We start from the raw sequence: 25,922 nt of genomic DNA, 5'->3' as shown, positions 1-25,922 counted from the left end.
TAGGAGTAAGCAACGTACTTGCTGGTTCTTCTAGGAACGTAACCTGTTGGAGTTTTATCAGTAAACCACAAGGTGATGGAGAGCGCGTGTGTTTCCGTGTCTGAGCGTCCGTGACGATTTCGTTTTTGCTGAATGACCGTGTAACTAAGGGCGGTGTTATTCTTGGGATCTTCTTCAAGTGCTCGATCAGTCCTGTCTGGTACGAATCCCAGACAAGCAATATTCAAGTACTGGTTGAACGAAGCGTTTGTAAGTTGCATCCTTTGTATGTGGACTACACTTCTTGAGGATTCTTGCAGTAAACCTCAATCTGACATCGGCCTTACATACGATTAGTTTAATGTGTTCGGTTCTCTTTAAATCGCTCCGTACGTATATCCCTGGATACTTCATGGCTGCTTCCAGCTATTGTTCAACAATAGTGTAATCGTAAAATAAAGGATCTTTCGCCTTTTAGACTCAATACGTTACATTTGTCTGAGTGAGAGTCAAATGCCCTGTCCCTGCAACAAGCACAAATCATCTGCATGTCTTCTTGCAAATCGGTACAATCTTGTAGCATTGCAACTTCTCTGTATGCAGCATCATGTCACGAAAAGCCTCATAGAACTCTAAGTGGTCTATAAATATTGTGTTATAACTCTCCCTTGGGGAATGTTGACCTTACTTTTGCGCTTGAGGAATTCTCTCCATTGAGAATGGCATGCTGTGTTCTGTTTGCTAAAAACTTTTCAGTCTAGTCAGACAAGTCACGCAATTGGCCTCCTATTTTGTTCATTAGGCGGCAGCGCGGAACAGTCTTGCGAAAATCAACGAACACTGCATCAACTCTGACACCGGTGAACGAGCTGGATTTTATACTTTTTTCTGGGCCCATATTTATTCCCAGAGAGGAAATTTTCGGTCTCCAGTAGTTTCACAATATTGGAGCAGTAAACATCTTCTAAAATTCTACAGAGATGAAGGGCCCACTGTTTTGTCCGTCTGTTCAACGAACCTCCATGACAACGAGAATGACCTGTGCTGATTTTCCAGTCACTAGGAACGCTCTGCTCCTCCAGCGACCTACGGTACACTGCAGCGAGAACAGGAGCACGTTCTCTCGTATATTCTACGTGAAATGGTATCCGTATTCCATCAGGCCCACTGGCATTCCTCTGCTGAGTGATTTTCTATCCTGTGGTCATTTGTTTCAATAGCTGCCATTTTGAGGTTTGTGAGACAATTTCAAAAAAGAATTATGGTACTACATTCCTCAGTGAAACTGTTTTGGAAAAAAAGGTGTTTAATATTTCAGCCTTCTTTCTATCACCCTCCGTTTGGATGCCATTATGGTCAAAGACTGTTTGGGCAGATGGATTGTATCCATTTACAGTGTTGATTGAACGTAAAACCATAACTTCTTTCGATTTACCGTCAATTCGATAGTAACTTTCAAATTAGTCGAACGCTTCACGCATGTCCCTTCTTACCCCAATTTTAGTATGGTTCACTTATTGTTTATCTGTAAGGCTTTCGGTGCATTTAAATTTGCAGTGAAGCTCTCTTTTCTTTTGGAGCAGCCTTCTAGCACGGCTATCGATCCGTGACGGGTATTTCTCATTCCTCAGAACTTTGCTCGGCGCATATCTATCTAAGACGTAGTGTGGAATATTCTTGAACTTTTTCTATTGAAGCTCAGTATTCTCGTTCCTGTTTTGTGCTGACCGTTCAAGTAATCTGAAACCTATATTTGACACAAATGGTTCAAATGGTTCAAATGGCTCTGAGCACTATGGGACTTAACATCTGTGGTCATCAGTCCCCTAGAACATCACACACATCCATGCCCGAGGCAGGATTCGAACCTGCGACCGTAGCGGATGCGCGGTTCCAGACTGAAGCGCGTAGAACCGCTCGGCCTCACCGGCCGGCTTCCAGCTGTATTTGACCCTTTAAATATAGGAATACGATCGATTTCGTGATAAGAGATCACGTCTTCAGGTGTACATAAGTCGCTATACAGCAAGCCCAAGAATGTGGAGGAGGGTACTCAATCTTCGTAAAATAAAATTCTGTTATCCACATCAAGCAGGGGTCACGAATCAAATTCATCGACTGGGAAACCTGACATGTTAAAACCGCATTAATATCGTATCAGGAAGCGGCGGAAATCATCCCTCCAACCTCTCGCCGTACAGGGTCACATTCCACGCCGCTGTGTCAGGCAAGAGCACCTAAGGATGTGATTTGCTATCACGAAACCGTTCGTGTTCCCGTAAATAAAGTTCATACACAGCTGGAAGCGGCTTATGTTGAAATATGGATCACGTCAGCTGCAAATGCCAACAGTAAAAAACTATTTGTAAATCTGAAATGTGTTGTTTGTCGCTCTTGCCAAGCAGAAATGTCTTCCTGTATTTGCGATACTACCAACAGCCGTACTCAGTGATGCTGTACCGGCGTTATTACTGATTCCCTGTTCCACTTTAAGAGAGTCAAAAACTTCAAGCCTACTGATGACCAGGAGATCTAATACGTTGTCTTCACGTCTCGCGTAAATCCTTTTCCCTTTATCGACTCTCGAATGGTGTTTCATGACCACAGCTCCAGGCGGCCAGTCTATTGTGGCGAAATGTTTGCATGGAGCTGTTCTCTGGGGTTGTTCAGCCGGATAGAGTAAATATTTCTATTTGACACCACTTTGGCACCTTGCACAACATCGCGATGAAGATGAGAGAGGATTACAAAAAGACAAACACCTATTCCTCGATAGAAGAGAATCTTCGACCCTGGATCTAGAGGCTAACTACTTTTTTCGTATTCTTTCTTTCGGTTTGTCTCTTCGTCTTCCTTTCGTCAATGGTTCTGCGTGGATGTCGCATGACACCTTTCAAATCGAATCGATGAGAACTTCACCCAGCTTTTTTTTCACTACACAGAGTGGCTAGCCTCCTGAGAGAACACGCCGAGCTACCATGGCGGCACACCGCAAGATGTGAACGGCCATTTGTGACAGCGACGTGCAACAACACTTGCCCGCCTTCAGCTCCATACTGATTGGTGTTATTTTCTCAGTAAGGTTGAACGGCATCGGGAATGCATCAGAACGCTGACACCACTGCGGTTTTGATTTTCTCCTGTGACCTAAGGACCCTGTACGTTGTTGGTTGCAGCCCGAGCTGATCCGGAAGTACGGCTATCCAGTGGAGGAGCACTTCGCGACGACGAACGACGGCTACATTCTGCGCATGTACCGGATCCCCTCCAGCCCCAAGGCGAAGGATCCGTCCGGCTACCCCATCCTGCTCGTGCACGGCCTCGAGTCCAGCGCCGCGGACTGGGTGGTCATGGGGCCCGACAAGGCTTTTGGTAAGGCGCCGCATCAGCAACAACGCGCAGAAACTATTGCTGAAAGAAAAGACCTTTTAGCTGTTTAGACGTTATTATCTTATGGTCTCACGAAATCTGCCTTTTAGGGGAAGCAGTCACTAGTTAGGAAAGCCATATGATAACTACTTTGAGTTAATTTTAATAGAATATTCAATTTATGTTGAAAGCTGTCATGAGAAACAAACTATTTACCCTGGTGAACACAGAATGAGCTTTTGTCATTGTGTGGGGATAGTATTTTAAATAAAATCTTGGAAGAAAGCCAGGAAGCTCTGGTTTTTCATTTATTTGCGATGCTATTTCAGTTGTGTCTAAGACCAAGCCGAAAAGCCTGATTTTAAGGTTTTTATTGACAAAGAGGAATACAGATTGGAAATTCATAAATCGATTCATAAATGGATTTTCAGAAATCGTAGATGCATTTAACAAGCATGAAACTGATTTACATCACTGTCGTGGTCAGTGCTTTGATAATGGATCGGGCATGGCTGGGCCAAAAGAAGTTGTATAAGCGAAAGCGAAAGCGAAAATTTTATCTGCTGGCAACATTTGCTACCTGTGTAGCTCGTACTCTGAACTTAGTACGATTACATGCTACAAATAGTAATGAAGTACGTTATTCAGTTAGTTTACAGGCAGATGTAAGGCAAAACTGCGAAAAAAGTTCGAATTTTTTACTATGTAATGTATTAGATAGAATCTTTAAGACTAACGTTTCAAAGTTTGATAATCGAATTCTGGCTATAAATATGTTTAAATAAATGTTGTTTGGGAGTCTGTGCATACCACGTCCCCTCTTTATATGCTGTCATCCACGCAGTCTCTACGCTAGAAATTTTTTGTGCGTTAATTTTTCGATTACACAATCGAAGCGAACTGCAGATGAGTCTAGAAGGCTGTGAGAAAGATTATCTTTGCTTCTTCCTTCGTTTACAACGTGTGTTTTTGAATAGTGTGTGCTACAAACTTGTTTAAGTTTTTAGTTTTGCGTATCTCAAACAGTTTTGCTCGAAATGGGTCATAACAATCTACATCTACATCTACATCCATACTCCGCAAGCCACCTGACGGTGTGTGGTGGAGGGTACCATGAGTACCTCTATAGGTTCTCCCTTCTATTCTAGTCTCGTATTGTTCGTGGAAAGAAGGATTGTCGGTATGTGTCTGTGTGGGCTCTAATCTCTCTGATTTTATCCTCATGGTCTCTTCGCGAGATATACGTAGGAGGGAGCAACATACTGCTTGACTCTTCGGTGAAGGTATGTTCTCGAAACTTCAACACAATCCCGTACCGAGGTACTGAGCGTCTCTCCTGCAGAGTCTTCCACTGGGGTTTATCTATCATTTCCGTAACGCTTTGGCGATTACTAAATGATCCTGTAACGAAGCGCGCTGCTCTCCGTTGGATCTTCTCTATCTCTTCTATCTACCCTGTCTGGTACGCATCCCACACTGCTGAGCAGTATTCAAGCAGTGGGCGAACAAGCGTACTGTAACCCACTTCCTTTGTTTTCGGATTGCATTTCCTTAGGATTCTTGCAATTAATCTCAGTCTGGCATCTGCTTTACCAACGATTAACTTTATATGATCATTCCATTTTAAATCACTCCTAATGCATACTCCCAGATAATTTATGGAATTAACTGCTTCCAGTTGCTGACCTGCTATTTTGTAGCTAAATGATAAGGGATCTATCTTTCTATGTATTCGCAGCACATTACACTTGTGTACATTGAGATTCAATTGCCATTCCCTGCACCATGCCTCAATTCGCTGCAGATCCTCCTGCATTTCAGTACAATTTTCCATTGTTACAATCTCTCGATACACCACAGCACCATCTGCAAAAAGCCTCAGTGAAGTTCCGATGTCATCCACAAGGTCATTTATGTATATTGTGAATAGCAACGTTCCTATGACACTCACCTGCGGCACTCCTGAAATCACTCTTACTTCGGAAGACTTCTCTCCATTGAGAATGACATGCTGCGTTCTGTTATGAAGGAACTCTTCAATCCAATCACCTATCCAAGTGCCAGCAAGCCCGAAAATCTTAACTTAGGGTATCTGACAGGAACCGATGTTACCTCTGCGGCAAGACCGCTGACTCTGATAGCTTTAGGAGGACAGATATTGGTGTAAGTGTAGGTAAGCTTGCGAGGATTGAACGGTTCTGACATGGTGCCCCATCGCTTCTGGTCTTTTTGTGCAGACCACACCATGAGTTGCTACCGTCAAAAAGGCTGAACAGAACGTCGGGCGCTACTAGAAGATCTGGGCGATTCAAAATATTGTTAGTGACTCTCTAGTTCTATTGCTATAATTGGCCTCTGTCACATACGTATTTTGTAGAAACGATGTCTTCCATCTGTTCTTGTACGGTGTAGATAGCTATGAGCTACTTTACAAAAACTACGCTTTAATATTCGTCTTTCAGTAATGAAAAATTTAAACGTAATGATAAAACACAGCAAATCAAAACTGTATGCACCATTAATTTTATACCGTAGGTTTTGTAATCTGTGACAAATACTGTAAATATCTTTACTCTGTATTCAAATAATCGAACGACATACTCTTTTCCTAGTGTTGTACGTGTAAAATATCTCACAGATGTACGTACTAAAGCACGGGGAGGCAGGTAAAATTTTTGTAGTGAAAGGATACAAGTGAAACCCCAATTTATGTTGCTCTATGGTAAACGAAAAGGAAACTAGTTACAAGATGTCACCAAACAGTTATGTTCATGCAGGGTGAGACTGCTTTTTATGTTGTATATTATCTAAATGGCCTTTTATGATACGTGAGAGAAAAGGGAAGCGACCCAAGCGGTGTGAGATATTTTCAGTAGTGAAATAATGCATTAAACAGTATTATTTCTTCTTAAGTTTCACTAGTGTTACCCACTATACATAAATGTTTTTACACCTCTAAATTTTATGATAATTGAATTAACAATAACCAATAGTAAATCACTATAGAGAAAACATAAATCACATTCTTCTTAATTCACAGAATTTTTGATGCCAAGAGATCACGAATTGTGATATAAGAGTTATCATTTATATTAACCTGTTATTCCAGCATGCGAACAGAAAATGCCACAAAGTATTTTTGTGTCCAATACACACAAACATTGGAATGCTCATTTTACGATCTCAAGATAGTTCTCAAAACCACAAGAAGTGCACTCGTGTCCTTTTGCTTCTGATCCTCTCCATTATAATCCTAAGTAACAATCGGAAATGGGCCTAAACTTTAATAACAAATTTTATATCAAAACAGTATACTACCCAGCGGTTTCATTTCGAAATCGCCCTTAAAAGCGGTAGTACGATCTCAGATTTATTTTAAAATAACTTTAGATATACTTACTTTCACTTTCAGTGATCACCTCAATATTATCACTGTAAAAATAACTGCATGTCACAACATACTACAATCACATAGCACAATCTCCGCGCCGACTGTTCCTTTGATATTCCTCTGAATCCTAAAAGTGGTTTCTTCAACATAAAACATTCTTATCGCTACCAGAGTTTACCACTTGATGCCTTGTTTCAACATCCGTGTTTCGGGCAGAAATCACTAGAACTCAGAGGGTTAAACTGGAAATTTACGGTGCAGGCTTAGTATACGCCTAGAATAAGGTAGTTGAGAATGGCTGCATATTGTCTAAATGTTAATTAAACAGGGGATTACATTTTACTAAGTATTCTAGTTAAATTTAATAATAGTCACTGAAAAGTTTTTGATTAATTTATTGAAATTAGTCGTAAAAACCAGAACATCAAATAAATTCCTGTTTACAGAGTGAAAACAGTTGACCTACCAGCTGTATTCTTTAAATAGGAGTTTTGTAGTAGTTTGTATAACGTTGTACTTTTTCGCAGCATACATTTTGGCAGACGCTGGCTTCGACGTATGGCTTGGAAACGCACGTGGCAACAAGTACTCCAGGAACCATACTACCATTAATCCGGACGACAGCGAGTTCTGGCAATTCAGGTAAGCTGTAAACTGAGGTGTATTGTTACGTTCTACGACTTTCGTCTGCCTCACCAGTACTTAACAAGGGCAAACCATATAATGTTCTGGCGTCGTAAGCGCTTATTCGCAACAGATATGATTAAGAAACGCCTTAAAGAATCCTTCCAACTTTCATGGGTCACTACTATCCTTTATCCTTTATCCTGACGATGACACAATTTTTGAACGTATTATTCATTACTATTGTAAAGGAATAGTAATGTTCATAATTACAGAACTAAAATGAAGAATGGCTTTCATTACCCGTCGCTAAAATTTAAAAGTAAATCGAAAAAGTTATTATAGGCAATTCATTGTCTTCAACAGACCAAAAATGTACATTATTGTTATTAAACTGAAGTATGTGTTACTATTGTGTATACACATCTGAACTGGTGCTGCATGTACCCACATATTGAAATTAATTGTCTGGAAGACACATGAACTAATTTGTTCCACTTTGGTTGCAGGAATCAAGGAAACAATACCATCTAAATAAACAATATAAAGATGTTCCACGTGTTAGTTGGCGTCCCAGAATTTATCCGCATTGAGCACAGATAGGAAAAGTACGAAATCTCTTGCTGTTTAGGATTTAATCATCATGATACGGAAGAAAAGAAATTTATATTACAATGGTAGAGAAAGGTATGATTACGCATTATAAACTTCTAAGTGCACCAGTTAGTAAATCAGTTGTATTTGTCCTTGACGATTTCAAGGTTTTACCTTGTTTAGGTCACTGAGAAAATTTAGCAATCTCTTTGTGCTTTATAGCTTAGCAAGCATATGACCCCTTCAGTTTTCGAAGCTCATGACTGTAAACATTTACTACGTTGAGTTCACACATTTTAATTTCAAGCGTCATTTCGTTCAACTGCTTTTGTTGAACTCTGTAAGATTCACTGTAGGCTGTTCTACTATTCATCTCTACACAAAAAATGCTCTTACCTGTATAGATGAAGATGTACTTTATTTATTTCTTCGTTATTAATGTTTTCCAAGAACTTCGTGGTCGGCCATGTAGATACTGGCGGGTTTTTCATTCCATTAAATACGACACAAATCGACACTCTGGTTGTCAATAACATCATATAAAATCACGACATGCAGTCACAGTTCGAATATACACTGCATTTGAATGTATAATAATAGTGTGAGCAGTACCAGCTGCGCTTTTAATGAGAGGGTACTGAAACGAAACCCACTGAATTTTTATGTAAACTTTTAAAGCTTTTTAAATAAAGAAGTTATTAATATTCTACATCTTTATTCTTCATGCCTACATATTTTCAGCCCTCTGTCGCTAGAGGGCTCTTAATTGTAGCATGGAACTTGGTGGTGTGTATCGTAACTATATCGGTGCGTGAGACTGCTGTAATCAAGTTTCGAATTCTAAGAATTTGTCCACGCATGGAGCACACGCTCCTTGAGCATGACAATGTCAGACTCCACACGAGCGCTGCGACATCTACAAAAATCCGACACCTTAGATATACGGTCACGAATCAACATCCATACAGTCCCGACTTGACCCATCCGATTTTCAGCTGTTTCCATAACACCTTCGAAGACTTTACTTTTGTGGTGAAGATGCTATGCAAGTAGAGGTGAGGTTGTGGCTCCGTCAACGAAGTCCAACATTCTGCAGTGACGGTATCAATCAACTGGTCTCTCGTTGGGAGAAATGTGGTCGTCGCCAGGATGACTATGTTGAGAAATAAATATGTAAAAATGAAGATATAAGATGTAGAATGTTAGTGTTTGTTATATGTAAAAAGTCTAGAGAGTTTTCACGTAAAAATTCCGAGGCTTTACTTTTCAGCCTATTACATCCTCATCTCGAAAATATGAACTAGTGAAAAACTGAAGAAATTTGACGTGTAATGTACACACATCAAAAACAGTTTGGCATCACCTTGGTTAGAGAGTTCAGAAAATTGGCAGCTGTTCTTGATTCGAATTCTGGAATATTTACTTCGCGTTCGTTGGTGAAGGAATTTCGAAAGGCTGTGTATAGTAACTCTGCTTTGGCAGCACTGTCGTCGATAATATTTCCAATGCTATTGCCCAGGGCAGGCATTGTCTGTGTCTTGCCGCTAACATACTTTACATACTACCAGTACCTCAATGGATTTTCTGCTAGGTTTCGAGATGAAGTTTCGTTGTGGAAACTAATGTAAGCATCTCGCATTGATGTCCGCGTTAAATTACGAGCTTCTGTAATAAATCACCAGTCTTGAGATTTTGCATTTGTTTAAATATGGCATGTTTTGTTCGTTCTTCCTGCAACAGTGTTTTGACCCGTTTTTGTACCAAGGGAGATCAGCTCCGTCGTTTGTTAATTTATTTGGACAACTTCTTTGAATTTAAGCCACATCAATTTTACACTTACATTGTTAATTTAGAAGGAGTTGAGATTGTCTCTCAGGAAGGCATCAAGTAACTTTTTATCTGCTCCTCTGAACAGGTATATTTTTCGTTCATTTTTCAAGCATTAGGGCTTACAATATTCAATTTCACTACAACAACCCCTGTTGACAAATCCGCGTATCCGTTTCTATGCTCGTTATTAGCTCAGGATTATTTGTTGGTAAGAGGTCAAGCGTGTTTTCGCATCCATTTACCATTCGCGTGGACTCATGAATTAACTGCTCAAAGTAATTTTCAGAGAATGCCTCCAGCACAATTCCGGATAATGTTTTATACGTACTTCTGGATTTAAACTTGTATTATCGCCGACATATCGAGGGTACATTAGAGTCACCACCAGCTATAATTCTATGAGTCGGATACTTGTTTGAAAATAAACTAGAATTTTCTTTCAACCTTTCAGTAATTGTCTCATCTGAATTGGATGGTCAGTAAAAGGATCCAATTATTGTTTCGTTTCTGACCATACTAACTCACAGGATATCTACTTCAATATCGCAACAAGATAAACTACTTCTAACAGAAACAAACACATCACCCCCAACTGTGTTTAGCCTATCCTTTCGGAACAACGTTAGTTTCATCGCAAAAATTTCGGCTGAACATATCTCCGGCTTTAGCTAGCTTTCAGTGCCTGTGACGATTTAAGCGTCAATGCTTTCGATTAGCGCTTGGAGCTCTGGTACTTTCCCAACACAGCTACCACGGTTTACAACTATTATACCGATGGTTCCTGTATCTACGTTCTTCCTGTGTTCAGCCTGCACCCTTTGAGACTGAAGCTATTTGTGTTTCCCGTAGACACTCTAATTTAAAAAAACGACCAGTCCACACCACTAAATCCCTGCTGTCCGTGTAACCGCCTCCTTCGTTAGTGGACTCCTGAGCTATTCAGCGAAACCCGAAACCCAACCACCCTACGGGGCAAGTCGAGGAATCTGCAACCTACACGGTCGCAGAACCGTCTGAGCCTCTCATTCAGACCTTCTGCTCTGCTTTGTATCAGAGATCCGCAGTCGGTCCTGCCAGCATGTATCCATTTTACTTGTGGTACTAGTGAAACATTCTATTTCATGTCGAGCTGCCAGAAATATGATCCTTGAGACACCCAAAAACTAAAGTAACAAAATTAACTGGTATTCCTCATCAAGCATACCATGTGGCGCACTGTTTTCGTTGTGCAGTTGGCACGAGATCGGCTACTACGACCTGCCGGCCAAGATCGACTACATCCTGGCCAAGACGGGCCAGAGCGACCTGTACTACGCTGGCCACTCCCAGGGCACCACTTCCTTCTACGTGATGGCGACAATGCGACCCGAGTACAACGACAAGATCCGCGTCATGTTCAGCCTGGCTCCCGTCGCCTTCATGGACCACATGTTCAATCCACTCTTGCAAATTGTGTCGCAGTTCATAGATCAAGTGGAGGTAGGTATCACATTTCACCTTTGCTGGTCGTTCTACATTTAATGCTTGGTACCAATAAAATTTTGTCCTATATGTTGTAGTATTAACTAAAGTCTTCTTACTTTATTGTTAACTAGCTCGAGGAAGCATCACTGAAGTTAACATGTGAAATGGTCTGAAATTTACATGTCCTACAATCCTAAGAAACAGATTCCCTAATGAGCCGTAACTAGGGATCTGAAAATGTAGCACGTATTTTTGGCCAAATTCGTGTCTATTTTTGGCGAAATTTGCATCTAAATTATTCTAGTTTGTAAATGATTAAGACGTGCAAATTAAAAAGATAGTCACGCCACATGCCTCAAACGAAGGCTTAGTGCTTTAAAATTGACTTAGAAAAAGTGGGTGACTGGAGAGCATTTGACCGGTGTGATTGCCTTTGCAAAATATAAAAAAAAAATTTCTAAAGTGATCTTCTCTCGTTTTCCTTCTTTTGTCTCTATTTAAGCTTTCAACACATGACTATTTCTGTTGACAAACAGCAGAATTTTCTTGCCGGTGAACAGAGTCCGTCCCCGATTTAAGTTGTTTCTCGACATCGTTTTTCTTAACCGGCTGAATTCGATAATCACAAAATGTGCAGAATATCGATTTCGCCCTTTTGTGGGCATTCAAAACGTGCGATCCATATGTGACAACGCTACAGATACAGGGGGGCAATAATTAAACTATATTAAATAAAATCGTAATAATTTCTGAACGGTTTTCTTTAGGACGTTCAAACTTTACGCGTAGTCGTGTAGCATGATTGGAATTAGTATTCACGGTACGGTTTTATTTAGCGACGAAGCCCACTTTCATTAGTAGAGGTTCGTCAAGAAGCAAAATTGGCGGATTTGTGGGACTGAGAATGCGCATTTCGCGATCGAGAAGTCTCTTCACCCTCAACAGGAGACCGAGTGCAACGTCCAGTCACGGAATAATCGGTGCGATATTCCTTGAAGGCACCGTGACTACTGAACGGCTCGTGAAGGTTTTATAACGAGATTTCATATACATAATCCAAAGTGATCCTGATTTCGACAAGATGTGGTTCATGCAACGCGGAGCTCGGCCCCATCTAAACTGTGTTTGTTGCGGAGGAGCATTTTGGGGACCGCATTCTGGCTCTGTGGGATACCCAGAGACCACTGGCATGGGTCTGGATTGGATTTCATATTTTCAGGACCTTAAGACACGCGACTCCTTTTTTTTGGGATGTACTAAAGACAAGGTGCGCAGCAATAACCCATAAAACATTGCTGACCTGAAAACAGCCATTCAGAAGGTCATCGACAGCATCGATGTTCCGAAACTTGTGAGTCATGCAGAATTTCGCTATTCGTATGCGCCACACCATTGCCAATGATGGCAGGCATATCAAACATTTCGTAACTGTAATCCGACTATCTGTTGTGACGTTTACATGTTGAATAAAGTGCGTGCACGCCGTAGTTTGTAACTAATTCTAATTTACGTTTTATTTTCATATAGTTCAATTATTATCACCCTGTACAATCGACAGTGTAAGTGGTGTAGAAGTAGAACTGAACAAAAACTACACTCCTGGAAATGGAAAAAAGAACACATTGACACCGGTGTGTCAGACCCACCATACTTGCTCCGGACACTGCGAGAGGGCTGTACAAGCAATGATCACGCGCACGGCACAGCGGACACACCAGGAACCGCGGTGTTGGCCGTCGAATGGCGCTAGCTGCGCAGCATTTGTGCACTGCCGCCGTCAGTGTCAGCCAGTTTGCCGTGGCATACGGAGCTCCATCGCAGTCTTTAACACTGGTAGCATGCCGCGACAGCGTGGACGTGAACCGTATGTGCAGTTGACGGACTTTGAGCGAGGGCGTATAGTGGGCATGCGGGAGGCCGGGTGGACGTACCGCCGAATTGCTCAACACGTGGGGCGTGAGGTCTCCACAGTACATCGATGTTGTCGCCAGTGGTCGGCGGTAGGTGCACGTGCCCGTCGACCTGGGACCGGACCGCAGCGACGCACGGATGCACGCCAAGACCGTAGGATCCTACGCAGTGCCGTAGGGGACCGCACCGCCACTTCTCAGCAAATTAGGGACACTGTTGCTCCTGGGGTATCGGCGAGGACCATTCGCAACCGTCTCCATGAAGCTGGGCTACGGTCCCGCACACCGTTAGGCCGTCTTCCGCTCACGCCCCAACATCGTGCAGCCCGCCTCCAGTGGTGTCGCGACAGGCGTGAATGGAGGGACGAATGGAGACGTGTCGTCTTCAGCGATGAGAGTCGCTTCTGCCTTGGTGCCAATGATGGTCGTATGCGTGTTTGGCGCCGTGCAGGTGAGCGCCACAATCGGAACTGCATACGACCGAGGCACACAGGGCCAACACCCGGCATCATGGTGTGGGGAGCGATCTCCTACACTGGCCGTACACCACTGGTGATCGTCGAGGGGACACAGATTAGTGCACGGTACATCCAAACCGTCATCGAACCCATCGTTCTACCATTCCTAGACCGGCAAGGGAACTTGCTGTTCCAACAGGACAATGCACGTCCGCATGTATCGCGTGCCACCCAACGTGCTCTAGAAGGTGTAAGTCAACTACCCTGGCCAGCAAGATCTCCGGATCTGTCCCCCATTGAGAATGTTTGGGACTGGATGAAGCGTCGTCTCACGCGGTCTGCACGTCCAGCACGAACGCTGGTCCAACTGAGGCGCCAGGTGGAAATGGCATGGCAAGCCGTTCCACAGGACTACATCCAGCATCTCTACGATCGTCTCCATGGGAGAATAGCAGCCTGCATTGCTGCGAAATGTGGATATACACTGTACTAGCGCCGACATTGTGCATGCTCTGTTGCCTGTGTCTATGTGCCTGTGGTTCTGTCAGTGTGATCATATGATGTATCTGACCCCAGGAATGTGTCAATAAAGTTTCCCCTTCCTGGGACAATGAATTCACGGTGTTCTTATTTCAATTTCCAGGAGTGTATATTCGGACGTTAGGGGAAGGCTTTCGGTGAGATCGAAATCCGTTGACTGGTTTTGTTTCCCGATCACTATGGCGGAGAATTCGGACACTATAAATTTTCATTACGCCGCAAGCGGAAACAAAATAGAATTACCAAAATAAGAAAAAAAATGAGGATCACACAGCAGAAAGCATTCGGTAATGGCTACCGCGCAATGACTTGTTGATATTGCCAGTGTCGTAAATGAGGCACTCGCCATTCAGGGCCGACCACTACCTATACAGGGTGGTCCATTGATCGTGACCGGGCCAAATATCTCACGAAATAAGCGTCAAACGAAAAAACTACAAAGAACGAAACTTGTCTAGCTTGAAGGGGGAAACCAGATGGCGCTATGGTTGGCCCGCTAGATGGCGCTGCCATAGGTCAAACGGATATCAGCTGCGTTTCTTTTTAAATAGAAACCCCCATTTTTTATTACACATTCGTGTAGCACGCAAAGAAATATGAATGTTTTAGTTGGACCACTTTTTTCGCTTTGTGATAGATGGCGCTGTAATAGTCACAAACATATGGCTCACAATTTTACACAAACAGTTAGTAACAGGTAGGTTTTTCTAAATTAAAATACAGAACTTAGGTACGTTTGAACATTTTATTTCGGTTGTTCCAACGTGATAAATGTACGTTTGTGAACTTATCATTTCTGAGAACGCATGCTGTTACAGCGTGATTGCCTGTAAATACCACATTAATGCAATAAATGCTCAAAATGATGTCCTTCAACCTCAATACATTTGGCAATCCGTGTAACGACATTCCTCTGAACAGCGAGTAGTTCGCCTTCCGTAACGTTCGCACATGCCCTGACAATGCGCTGACGGATGTTGTCAGGCGTTGTCGGTGGATCACGATAGCAAATATCCTTCAAATTTCCCCACAGAAAGAAATCCGGGGACGTCAGATCCGGTGAACGTGGGGGCCATAGTATGCTGCTTCGACGACCAATCCACCTGTCATGAAATATGGTATTCAATACCGCTTTAACCGCACGCGAGCTATGTGCCGGACATTCATCATGTTGGAAGTACATCGCCATTCTGTCATGCAGTGAAACATCTTGTAGTAACATCGGTAGAACATTACGTAGGAAATCGGTATACATTGCACCATTTAGATTGCCATCGATAAAATGGGGGCCAATTATCCGTCCTCCCATAATTCCGCACCATACATTAAACCGCCAAGATCACTGATGTTCCACTTGTCGCAGCCATCGTGGACTTTCCGTTGCCCAATAGTGCATATTGTGCCTGTTTACATTACCGCTGTTGGTGAATGACACTTCGTCGCTAAATAGAACGCGTGCAAAAAATCTGTCATCGTCCAGTAATTTCTCATGTGCCCAGTGGCAAAACTGTACACGACGTTCAAAGTCGTCGCCATGCAATTCCTGGTGCATAGAAATATGGTACGGGTGCAATCGATGTTGATGTAGCATTCTTAACACCTACGTATTTGAATTCCCGATTCTCGCACAGTTTGTCTGCTGCTGATGTGCGGATGGTTATAATTAAGGTGCAGCTACTTACAGAGGTCCAGAGTGGGTTGTAATTATTTTATGAGAGATAAACTTGGTAGATATTCTAATGCGTTGACACGGAACCGATTAATGCTGGAAAACAGTTAGGTTTAATTTTGGCCAGTAGCTGCAAATCAGGTGCTGTGAGTGGAAGAAAGACTTATACAAATGTTTTCATGTGCAATGGATTAGGAATTATACCCTGGCAGAGAAAGTCAGACAGCTAAGGAAGGTATAATTCGCTTGTTCTCTTAACCGCTTACTGAAGTTGATCGATATGAGCACCGGAGGCGTCGACCAGAGGCTGTACAGCCCCAGATTTGCACCTGGTGGCCAAAATTATAACTGTTTTGTTTCCAGCGTAAATCGGTTCCACATAAACGCATTAGCACATCAACCAAGCATCGCCGCCATACGATAATTACAGACTTCATTGGACCTCAGTGGGTAGCTGCACTTTAATCACCTGGTAAATTCACATTTATCGCTGGTACGAATTTCTCAGCTCGCTAGCCAAAAGATCGTGACAATTGCCCATCACGAGACTGAATACCATCTGGTGGTGCTGCGGAAGCATGGCGGGGTAAGGTGAGTATGTAAGGGAAGCAAAGACGAATCGGAAATTATTCCAGCGATGTTATTCCAGCAAATGAGGAAATATACGGAAACAAGCGACTTTGACAAAAGGCAAATTGTTACGGTCCCGTGCCTGGTAAAGAACATCTCGGAAACGGCTAAGCTTGTTCCTGTGATACTGTCGTGAATATCTACACTGAGGTGGCGAAGTTCATGGGATAGCGATGCTTACATATACAGATGGCGGTAATATCGCTTACACAAGATATAGAAGGGCAGTGCTGTGGCTGAGCCGTCATTTGTACTCACGTGATTCAAGTGGAAAGCTTTCCGACGTCATTATGGTCTCACGACGGGAATTAACAGACTTTGAACCCGGAAGTAGACGCAAGGGACGTCCCATTTCAGAAATCGTTTGGGAAATCAATGTATCCAGATCCATAGTGTCAAGAATGTGCTGAGGATACCAAATTTCGGGCATTATCTTTCACCACGGACGAGACAGTGGCCGACGGCCTTCACTTAACTATCGAGGGCAACGGCGTTTGCGTAGGGCTGTAAGTGCTAACAGACGAGCAACAGTGCGTGAAACAACTGCAGAAAACAATGTGGACGTACGACTAAACGTATCCGTTAGGATAGTTTGACGTTATTGGGCTATGACAACAGACGGCCGATGCGATACCCTTCCTAATAGCACGACATCGCCTGCAGCGCCTTTCCTGGGCTTGTGACGATATCGATTTCGCACTAGACGATTGGAAAACCGTGGTCTGGTCAGATGAGTCCCGACTTTAGTTGGTAAAAGTTGATGTTGGCGTTCAAGTGTGGCGCTGACACCATCAATCTATGGAGACAAATTGCCAACAAGGCAACGTAAAAGCTGGAGGTTGCTCCATAATTGGGTGTGCTGTGTTTACATGGAATGGACTGGGTCCTCTGGTCCAACTGAACCGATCATTGACTGGAAATGGTAACATTCGGCTACTTGGAGACCATTTGCAGCCATTCAGTTCAACGTGATCCCAAACGACGATGAAATTTTTATTGATGACAGTACGCCGTATCACAGGGCCACAAGTGTTCGCGGTTGTGTGAAGAACATCCTGGACAACTCAAGTGAATGATTTGGCCACCCAGATCGCCAGACATGAATCCCATCGAACATCTATGGGCCGTAATCGAGAGGCCAGTTTATGCACAAAATCCTGCACCGGCAGCACTTTCGCGGTTAAGGACGGCTGTAGACACAGCATGGTCCAATATTTCTTCAGGAGACTTCCAACGACCTGTTGAGTCCATGCCACGTCGCGCTGCTGCAGTAAGTGGGACAAAAAGAGGTCTGACGTGATACTGAGAGGTATCCCATGAATTTTGTCACCTCGGTGTATGTAAAATGGTTGATTGACGATTAAACCACGACTGCACGACGAGGAGTTGGACAGCCACGCCTCATCCCAGAACATCGAGGCCGGTAGCTTTTCCGCTCTGTAACTGTGCATTGCGGGCGATCTGTGGCAAAGACACTGGTACAGGCACAAGGTGTTTAGTGTACATCGCTCAGTACGTACTGTTGAACGCGAGGCGCAGCAGTAGGCGACCCATACGTATTCACTTGTTGACCCAACGACATCTTCAATTACAATCGTAAGGATAATCGAGATTGGAGCGTGGATTAACGGCAAAATGTCACCTGGTCACTCAAAATGGTTCAAATGGCTCTGAGCACTATGCGACTTAACATCTATGGTCATCAGTCCCATAGAACTTAGAACTACTTAAACCTAACTAACCTAAGGACGTCACACAACACCCAGTCAACACGAGGCAGAGAAAATCCCAGTAGTCATGGGGGACATGCAGGTGGGCTTTCATGGGTTCTGTTATACTAATCGAAAGCACCAGGACCGTTGTGGACTAGAGGAACGTCATTGCAGAATACTAGTAACCTTCCGTGGTGGATGTCTTTTCCGACGGAAATCGGTGTTATCTATACGAGAACAGAACAGTACAGAGAGTCGTTGGTATCTTCCGCCATGCACTGTGCTGTCGCATAAGCATCTTATAGGTAGATATGCAGATAGTTTTTCCGTAAAACTAACAGTTGATTGTTGTTCTTCAGTTCAAGAAACTACATAAGACATCATATTTATATTGTTTACCAATAAATCAGTGCGAAATAATTATGCTGACTTTCTATTACCTGTTTAATGAGGGCTGTGAACCTGAAATCCTGGAACAAGCTCACGTGACTATTAATAAACATCAGGTGAAATAAGACGAATATAAGTACACCTTGATATTCGGATAGTACTTCTGTAAAGGCATCGCTATCTGGCAAGAATGTGTGTAAAGGATTTGTGCATCATAATGACATCGAACCTTCCCACTCTCTAGGTCTCGGTTGTCTGTTGTTCGACGTTGCTGCTGTCAAGAGTACTCGCAGAAGCGAAGTGTTAAATCCATGAGAATATGACTAAAAGAGTAACCCGTTTTTTGCAGGTGCTTCTTCAGATGATAGGAATGAATGAGTTCAACCCGAACAGTGAGTTCATGCAACTCGTAGGGGAACTTATGTGCAGTGACGAAGCTTTCACGCAGGATATATGCGCCAATATCATGTTCATGATTGGTGGCTTCAACGAAGCAGAACTGAACAAGGTAAGCATACAAGTTTTCAATAGCGTTAAATTTCTTGAGAAGGTAAAAAGATCGAGATACGCGCCATTCAAAAGACATTAACTAGATATCATTAACAAGTGAACTGTGACCTTCCGTGTTGTTAGATGTGGAGGCTGTATCAGTAACAAGAAAAATATAGTTTGTAAACTACCCCTCCCCGCCCCCCCTTATACTTCTGTGAATAAGTAAAGCGTTTACTTAAATTTCCGGCAAATGTATGAATAAAGATATCAGATATGCTGACAGCTGTTAACTGAACTGTGTATCTAAATTGACATGTCCACTGAATCCTATATACACTGCCAGCCACATTCATGTGATCATCGCCTATATTCGATTTCAATGTGCACTAACCACTCACAGGCGGCAAGTGGCACCACCAGCAGTGGGGGGTACATAATACGTGTTGGTGGAACGCTCACAACAATGCAGTAGTCGTATTGTGCGACCGAAGGGATATATCTGACGTCATTAAGGGCATGATCATTGCCTTTGGGGCCAGGGGTGGAAGCAGTTCCGAAACAGCTAAGTTTCTAAGCTGTTGGCATGCCGCCATTGTTAAATTATACCGATCATGGCAAAATGGCGCTATCAGAAACCGGTGCCAAGGAAACTGTGGTGTACCACGGGTCACACTTGATAAAGGTAAACGATGGCTGTTGAGATGTGTACGGGCGAATAGATCTACAATTGTTGAATAACCCATCGCCCAGATGAACCAAGGGTCAACCAACAGTGAACATTGCTGTGTACGGACCTCTGCAGCAGGCGCCTGTTTCATGCGTTCCTGCTGAATGCCGTTCGTCAACGACGGAGGGTGGAATTTGCACTTGGACGTCAGATGGGTGGCGACAGGTGGCCTCTACAGGTGAATCACGTTGTACGTCCACCGGACAAAGAAAACGCCCTACAACAATCGTCCGAGTTGTTCAGGCCGGAGGAGGGAGCGTTATGGTCTGGGGAATGTTTTCAGCCATTCCCTGGGTGATCTCATCACTCGGAAAGGCCCAATGAATCAATATAAGTACGCACCTATCCTTGGGGACCATGTTCACCACTACATGAAGTTTGGTTTTCCTCAGAATAATAGCAACTACTACAGGACAATGCCACGTGTCACACAGCTCACGGCGTACCTGTCTGGTTCGAAGAACACATTGCCACCAGACTCCCTGGACTTAAATCCAACTTAGATTCACCATGCGTCTAATCGTTTCCATAGCTGTGGTCTTATATTTTGAGTGGATATGACAGCGTTTAGGTTTTTAGCTGCCACTATAAATATATGTAAAAGCTTATAAAGGTAATCTTCACTATTTGCCAGCAGGACTGCATCGTTAGCATATCAAACGATTTCTATTTCTTCATCCCCAATTCCGTAACCACTACCGACCAATACCTTCTTTATCACCTAATCCATCACTATACTGTAAAACAATGTTCATTCAGAGTCATCTTGTCTGATACCACCAGTATTAACTGATATGCAGCTAGTTATGCTGGAAGTTGAAAGCAGGAAGCAAGAACCAATCCCAGTTCATTATTTTGGAGCGCAATCATTCCATTATGTCAGGTAAACAGAGCCACTTTCCATTAGTCTAATTAACTCTGGAAATATTCACCCCACTATCGCTTACAAGTAGAAAACGGTTTTGATGCAGTTTATCTACGAGGGACGTCAAATAAGTAATGAAATACGATACATATGTTTTTGGATGAGGTCCGCCTTTAGGAAAACACAGTTTTGTTTTTTATCTCAAACATGTTTCATTGCGGTTTCTGCATCATCAGTGGAATCGCAGTGAAACATGTTTGGGGTGAAAAAGCAAATTGTGTTTTGCTAAAGGCGGATCCCATCCAAAAACATACTTATTGGTAAAGCAAAAACGGACAAAAGAGCTTCATCCCCAAAATGTTTGATGAAACACAATTTTTTTCCTCGACCAATTTCGATTGAAGGATATGGAATTTGCCGTGGGACTTCGTGGAATATTCACGCTTCAGCTCCTAAAGTTTCATGAATTTCCGATACGTGGCTGTGTTGTATGTAGCCTTCAAAATGAGTGAGAGAGGTGGGTTCCAAACAGATAGCTGTCATTGAGTTTCTATTGGTGGAAAACCAGAGCATCGCAGATATTCGGAGGCCATTGCAGAAAGTCTACGTGGATCCGACGGTGAACAAAAGCACGGTGTGTCGTCGGGCGAGGTGTCCCTCATCATCGCCGCGAGGTCGCGCAAACCTGTCGGATCTCCTGCTTGCCTATCGACCGCACACAGCTGTGACTCACGTAATACTGGAACAGGCGGGCACACTCAGTCAAACAGCTCGCTGGACAACTGGACGTCTCCGCTGGTAGTCCTCACACACTCGTCCACGAGGTGTGTACACGGTGGGTTCCTCGCCGCCTAACAAGAAACGACTTCAGCTTGTTCGTCGCCACAAGAACGCCGACGAACTTTTCCTTCTCCATGACAATACAAGGCATTACAAATTTTATTTAATTTGCCTCTGATAGTTGTCCAACTCCCTTAGGGCAAAGTTCAGTGTTGCAACTCAAGGTGTTCGCCTGCATTTTATCTGATATCTGTCCGTATTCTTTTACAGACGATGCTGCCCGTGATTCTCGCCCACGCTCCAGCAGGCGCCGGCAGCAGGCAGTTCATCCACTACGGACAGGAGATCAAGAGCGGTGAGTCAACTGCTAGTTTACGTATGTTAAAGAGATTCATCAGGCAACATACAGCTCCACTCGAACTATCAACACAACTGACACTGCTAAGTGTATCCTACGACTAACATGTCACTGGCAATAGATTGCACACAAAGCTGGTGACTACTTTGAAGGATATGTGTCTAGTCCTTTATTTTCAGATCACTACAGATTTCGTGGCATTAAACGACACATCTTCAATTGAACATAAATCCAGAAGAGATAACAGTCCAGAGACATACACTGATATGATAAATTTTCTAAAATTATTTCAAGCTTTTTCTTTAAATTTAAGAATCTATTAACAAATTTTACAAGAGATTATTAAAATATTTGTACTAATATACGTAAATCATTAGAGCTACAAAGCTCCGAACTTCGTACCCAGCATTCGTTGTCCGTCACAACAGAACACCGCTAAAAGGTGGTATATCGTACAGTCCAACAGCCAGATTCCAATATGGTGGATGGCTTCTAAAGAAATTGTACCATAGTGATCCACTGGTAAGGTGACAGTAAATTGAAAACTATTAAGATCTAATTTGCGGATATTTCGAAAAATTAATATCAATTAAAACACCGACTTTTTATGAAACAAATTACCTGTACTGAGATCGACTTGGCGATCGATTGTGATTTAGTTGCTTCAGAACGCTTGTTAAAGGAAATGCCAGAAAGCAAGCTGAGCAGTGCTCTCACAGGGTTAGTTCCTAGGGGTTATCCACCACAAACGTCTTCTGACACTGTGAATAGGAGGTGGTTATGACTTCCCATACATTTTAGTAACTCTGGGAATAATTTATAAAAGAGAAACCAAAAGTGAAAAGCTGAATCGCATGAACAAAGCTGACAAAGTAAATATTTGGTAAACAATAGATATGCGAAGAGGCGGGTAATATCAGGCAATTTTATGTAGTAGCGAAAGTGTCTGTCGTGTTAGATCAGAACCAACTTTCATCAAGCTAGAATTTAGGCTATAGTGAATAAAAAACTTCCCTTCCGAACCACTCGACTAAGTGTATATCAGTGCTCGCAGTTGATCGTTGATTCAGTAGAACTGCATCACAGAGTTGAGAAAGATACTAATCTTAGCAGTAATGGAAAACACGTAGTTAGTAAAAAGTGATACATTTGTGCATGTGATAAGGGCAGAAGTGGAAAGTAAGTTACTTTATGTCGCATTGCTGATAAACCTCACCGCAAAATAAAACACTGGAACTTTCGATCTGATGGCACCGAATCAAAACTTTATCCTCCCAATAAAATTGCTGTGTAAGAAACAGTTTACTACGGATGTTAACAAGTACAACGCATTATAAAATTAAATGATTTATTAAAAACCGGTTACAAAATGAGGAAAAATAAATGAGCTACGCGGTTCCAAACATTCCGAACGGATTGTCGGTAGGAGTTTGAAGGTCTTACTATGACCATCGTCACAGTAAGACACACGTCAGAGCAGATATAACGCTGAACGAGTAAATTTTATCACAAATGTATTATGTCAGGAACCAAACCGAAGAATAAAATACCCATTGCTTGTGGTTGAAGCTTAGGTCGAAGATCAGTTCCCGTGTCACGTACGTGGCCTCTGGACCGTTTTCGTTGTTCTAATAACGCGCGAAAGATCGATACTATTACGAGAAGATCCGAAGTCAGGAGCATAACGGTAATACCAAAGAGCTGTAACACACGCACTTACATAAGGCCTTGTGCGACTGGGCTTATTCCTTCCTAGGCACTCTAATACTGATAAAACGTGATTAGAAATTTTGGATAAGATTATCACAGGTGACAGTCTAGTAGCTTAGGGTAAGGTCCTGAAACAGAGAACCAAAGTTCAAACGTTTAAATAAAACCATTATATACAAGTAGGTTTGATGAGAAATAGGAGGATTATCAGCACAACATGTAAGTTGTAGTTTCGTGAAGCCCTTCTGTCATAAGTTACAGTATCTTTTCATGTCAACATTGTTCTGCCAGTTTTCTGATGTCTTCGTCATTTTCCCTATTTTATGAAAAGTAATGCATTTCCACAACAAAACAGAAAAAATATATGATGGTACTTAAAGGCTGCGCAATTGAACAGGTTACTTCAATGTTAGCCGAATTCTTGTATGTATAATCATAAAATCAATGTAGGAGTCAAATGATTACGTAATTATTAAGACTGAAGTCTGCTAAGCAATTTCATTTACCCACAGCAGCGAAGTGCTAATTTGCACTAGTCCATATATGAATGCATCATTTGGCAGCAATTATGTACTGATAAAATTCTTTCGAACTCTCAGCCGCATACAGCTTTCGGCCAAATACTCCTCGGCCAGCGTTATGCTTTGATTGTTTTTGGGTTCCTGCTACCGTCCTTATACAGTCACGCCGTCTTCTATGACGTTACTGGTTGCCACTCCAACTCCATACAACGTAATGTTTTCGTTGCACGCCCTCGGCATACGCGTCAACCTCCCGATAGCCGAGTCCCAAGCCATGCTTAGGTGTAGGTTGGTGTCTTTATAAAGGTGTTGTCACAACTTTGTGATAACAGCTTCAACAAAGACGGCAGCCTACAGGTAAGCACGCCTCGCGGGACTCGGCCATCGATAGGTTGAAGTGGGCGTTGGACGGGGAACCAGTGACGTTACAGAAGGCAGGGTTACTTTATAAGAACGATAGAGGCAACCGAAAAACAGTCACCACTTGTCAATGATTGATGAATACTCAGCCGAAAGCTCGTGGATTTTAAACTACTTGACGCAGATGGAATGTCGAGAGAATCTTATCAACATAGTCCATGCTCTACGCCTACAGAGTTCGGAGGACAGAGTACACGCATACCAAACTATTGTAAAATACATCCTTTCTGTAATTCTCTTCGAACTTTGACCCACTACGTTTGTATAGGTATTAAGCGAAGTTAGTGTTCCCTCATATCAGCGAAAATTACACAATAGTCTGTATATATTACACAGCTCGCTGATTTCGTTCAATGGCCATTGTCAAGTGGTCATTGGTTGCAGGGAATTTTGTGCCGAAAACGGCGTTTTTAGTGTTCCGTCCTTCAATAGGTAAAAACGAACACTTATACGATCACTTCGTTATCCATCTGTTTGTCTGTGTGTTAAGAACACTAGTTGTCAGGCAAGAGTAGACTATCAAGTTGAAATTTATTTCACATAGTAAGGTTCATGGTCCGTTGGCGGCGAAAAACATTTAAGTTCCTACGGCAAACAAATCGAAACATTTTTTTAATGTCACATATTTTAGAACTTGCAAACTCACTCATCAAAACCTTTATGATACTTCCCACTGATCAAGACTTATGAAATTTCACAAGAAGCAAGGGTTTGCAGTACACGTAAAAGAAAAAATTCGAAAATGGCTAATTTGTCATTATATTAGACGAACAATATTTTTTATCGTGTTATCCGTCTGTCTGTCCATGTGTTAAGACCTATTCTCTCAGGAAAAGGTAGACGTACCAAGTTCAAACTTATGTCACATATTATACACTACTAGCCACTAAAATTGCTACACCAAGAAGAAATGCAGATGATAAACGGGTATTCATTGGACAAATATATTCTACTAGAACTGACATGTGATTACATTTTCACGCAATTTGGGTGCATAGATCCTGAGAAATCAGTACCCAGAACAAACACCTCTGGGCGTAATAACGGCCTTGATACGCCTGGGCATTGAGCCAAACAGAGCTTGGATGGCGTGTGCAGGTACAGCTGCCCATGCAGCTTCAACACGATACCAAAGTTCATCAAGAGCAGTGACTGGCCTATTGTGACGAGCCAGTTGCTCGGCCACCATTGACCAGACGTTTTCAGTTGGTGAGAGATCTGGAGAACGTGCTGGCCAGGGCAGCAGTCGAACATTTTCTGTATCCAGAAAGGCCCGTACAGGACCTGCAACATGCGGTCGTGCATTATCCTGCTGAAATGTAGGATTTCGTAGGGATCGAATGAAGGGTAGAGCCACGTCCACTGTTCAAAGTGCCGTCATTGCGGACAAGAGGTGTAACCAATGGCACCCCATACCAAAACGCCGGTTGATACGCAAGTATGGCGATGACGAATACACGCTTCCAACGTGCGTTCCCCGCGATGTCGC

At 42.8% G+C, this 25,922-nt stretch overlaps 1 protein-coding gene across 1 annotated transcript in view; it reads left to right on the top strand.

Moving 5' to 3' along the window:
• Nucleotides 1-25,922, top strand: part of LOC126094694 (lipase 3-like) — a 64,421-nt gene that overhangs the window by 20,547 nt on the left and 17,952 nt on the right. The window contains exons 2-6 of the mRNA XM_049909219.1: nucleotides 3,156-3,351; nucleotides 7,267-7,381; nucleotides 11,020-11,266; nucleotides 18,910-19,068; nucleotides 21,695-21,779. Coding sequence (XP_049765176.1) covers nucleotides 3,156-3,351; nucleotides 7,267-7,381; nucleotides 11,020-11,266; nucleotides 18,910-19,068; nucleotides 21,695-21,779 — 802 coding nt within the window. The remainder of the gene's footprint in view (nucleotides 1-3,155; nucleotides 3,352-7,266; nucleotides 7,382-11,019; nucleotides 11,267-18,909; nucleotides 19,069-21,694; nucleotides 21,780-25,922) is intronic.

Source organism: Schistocerca cancellata, chromosome 8 (assembly GCF_023864275.1).
Source record: "Schistocerca cancellata isolate TAMUIC-IGC-003103 chromosome 8, iqSchCanc2.1, whole genome shotgun sequence".
Classification (NCBI taxonomy): Eukaryota; Metazoa; Arthropoda; class Insecta; order Orthoptera; family Acrididae; genus Schistocerca; species Schistocerca cancellata.
The sequence above is the reverse complement of the archived record's forward strand: the minus strand, read 5'-3'. Positions and strand labels throughout refer to the sequence as shown.